This window comes from Aplysia californica, unplaced genomic scaffold, assembly GCF_000002075.1.
Source record: "Aplysia californica isolate F4 #8 unplaced genomic scaffold, AplCal3.0 scaffold01152, whole genome shotgun sequence".
Classification (NCBI taxonomy): Eukaryota; Metazoa; Mollusca; class Gastropoda; order Aplysiida; family Aplysiidae; genus Aplysia; species Aplysia californica.
Window position 1 is genome coordinate 63118 of NW_004798422.1, and position 2681 is coordinate 65798.

Here is a 2681-nt window from a genome sequence, read left to right on the forward strand (position 1 = left end):
CAACACAAGTCAGCAAAATCTCCAGTAGAAATTAGCAAAATCGTCAACAACAATCTCAGTATGTGTAATTGTTCTATTCCCAGGCTTGCCAACTTCCCCAAAACCAAATCAGGGACACATAAATTATAACATCAGATTAATATGCATAACAACAAACATAATTACATCAAGTGGGACCGGTTCTGGTGTAGTGATATGTGTAATAAGGCTCCCAAATTCCTGATTGTGCCAAATCCGGGAAAGCTCCAGGAAACAGGACAGTTCCAGAAAAATTAGGATAATTGAAAAAAATAGGACAGTTGGAAAGCCAGCACTTCTAAAAATATAAAAAAGAGAGACATTACCTCTGGTGAGAAGGGCTCATAGTGGTTCAACTTCTCGGGGTCCTTGACTGAGCTGTTGTAGCACTGCTGCAGTATGTGCTTCAGCTGACTCCGGGACGCCAACTTGCTCGTCTTCTTCTGCCGAGGGGAGCCCTTGACCTGCGGACGACAGCGCAGCACAATTGAACTTATGGGTACGTACTCGGGACTTTCCCCCCATCATATTTGGTCGCTTTTAAGGACAAGCGAGCTAACCCAGATTTCAGGGGTTTCCAGAAATTTTGACCTGCACCAAAAGTGGGCACTGCCCTACCTATAGGAGAAGTTTGGCTTCATTGGTGTGTATATGTATTTGGTTATATGCTCTCTTCGTCTTTTAAAGAAACAGAGCAAGGGGCAAAAACTTTACTTTCTATTTCCTCAAAACATAATTTTTTGGGATAGCCCCCTTGTGCTTAAAAGCGACCAATATATTGTTTCAAGAAACATTCAAGTCAGAGAAGAAATAATTTACAGCGAATAGAGTGACCAGTACCAGGCCGCTGTGTTCAACTTGGCGCCGCTTTTGACAAAAATTTGGATAATTTATCAAGCAAGGCTGGACCTTGTCTAGTTTTAATAAGAATATTTTACAGCACTTGCAATACAAATAGGCCACATACGCGTACGTGCCAAAGATTAGCGGTGTTACTAGTGAGCAACAAGCAAAGAAAAGGAGGAGGATGAGATAAGGACGATAGAAGTATGTTAGGAAAGAAAGAGCAATCCACCCACCAACAACCAACTGACCTTGAATGTCACGACAAACCAGGACTAAACGTAAGTCATCAATAAATTACACAACAACAGAGGCCCTCAGGCCACAACTATCTCTACAATATCCCCAACACCGATGGCATTCATATTGCGAAACAAGTGCTACTGCAGTGTTTATAAATCTTTAAGATGAGCAAATATAAAAGAAATAGACATTGTATCATTTTTTTCAAACAGCACATCGTCTATAAAACTGAAATCAAAACTTGAAAAAACCCCAAAAACAAACAAACAAACATACCAGTTGCCGCAAACTTTCAATTGCCTTGTTGAATCGATCACATAGTGCTTTCGTCTGTTCATAGTCGTAGCTGAAACAAGAACAAAACATTTTGTAAAATATATACGTTCAACAATATTAAATTGATGAATCAGCCCATTTACAATTACAATTTTACTGCGCATAAGAACTCGAAATGTTAATGTCCCCCCCTTTGGGAATGGCCTAAAGCCACTTCAGTCAGTAGCACCGCCCCGGGGGGGGAGCCGCAAAGTCTAAAGAACCTGCTACCATAGATGTACAGAAACCAAATAAAAAAGACACAAGAATCTATAATTAGAGAGCTGTATTGTACTGTTACAATAGGCGTAAAGAACCAGATTTTTAAAAAGACAAAAGATGCTACTCTTAGACTACTCTACCGTACTGTTACCATAAGTGTACAGAAAACATGCTACCTTATGAATTACAAAGTTCTGACCTTTCGGGCTGTTTCGAGTTTCTTAGACCATGAAGTCAGAAACCAAATGTTCTGTCTGCTCTATCAAAATCATATGATTATTCAGAGCCATAATCAAGATTTTGCCTTCGGCAATTACATTCGGAAAAGCTTGACTTGTGAAACTCAACATTTTTTACGTCAAATTTCTCAAAACTAGGCACTGAGCAGATAGAACTTTTGTAATTCTAAAGTGGCGAACAGACACATTTTAGTTTTAATAAACGTTTTACGGCACTTAAAATACAATAAGGTCACATAAGTGCCGAAGATAAGAGGTGTTACAAGAGAGTAACAAACACGAAATGGAAGGAAGGGAGAAAGTTTTAGTTTTAGTAAGTGTTTTACGGCACTTTCAACACAATAAGGTCACATAAGTGCGGAAGATTAGAGGTGTTACAAGAGAGCAACAAACACACAAAATAGAAGGAGGGGAGATAAAGACGATAGATGTTTGATAAGAAAAAAGAAGCAAACCATACCAGAGCACCCGCCAACCACCCACGGAAGGGGAGAGAAGAACGACAGACGTTTGATAGGAAAGGAGCAAGCCACACCCGCCAACCACCCACGGAGGGGAGAAAAGGACGATAAACGTTTGATAGGAAAGAAGGAGCGAGCCACACCCACCAACCACCCACCAACAGATGATACAAAAGTCAAGACTAACCTGGCCACATCCTCTCCTTCCTTCAGTATGCGGGTCTCCAGCGGGGTTCTCAGCTCCGGGAAATCATCACAGACCAACCTGGAACACACCAGGGAGGAAACAGTTGTTAGAGCTTCTGTGTGGGTGGGGGGTGAAGAGAAGTCCTTCCACATA

General features: G+C 41.1%; 1 protein-coding gene across 1 annotated transcript in view; it reads right to left on the bottom strand.

Annotated features, from left to right (window-relative positions):
- Window positions 1-2681, bottom strand: part of LOC101859614 (serine-rich adhesin for platelets) — a gene marked incomplete at its 3' end in the record, with an annotated part of 66703 nt that overhangs the window by 30868 nt on the left and 33154 nt on the right. Inside the window, 3 exon segments of the mRNA XM_013090139.2 lie at window positions 345-482; window positions 1381-1450; window positions 2529-2606. Of these exon segments, the coding sequence (XP_012945593.1) occupies window positions 345-482; window positions 1381-1450; window positions 2529-2606 (286 nt within the window).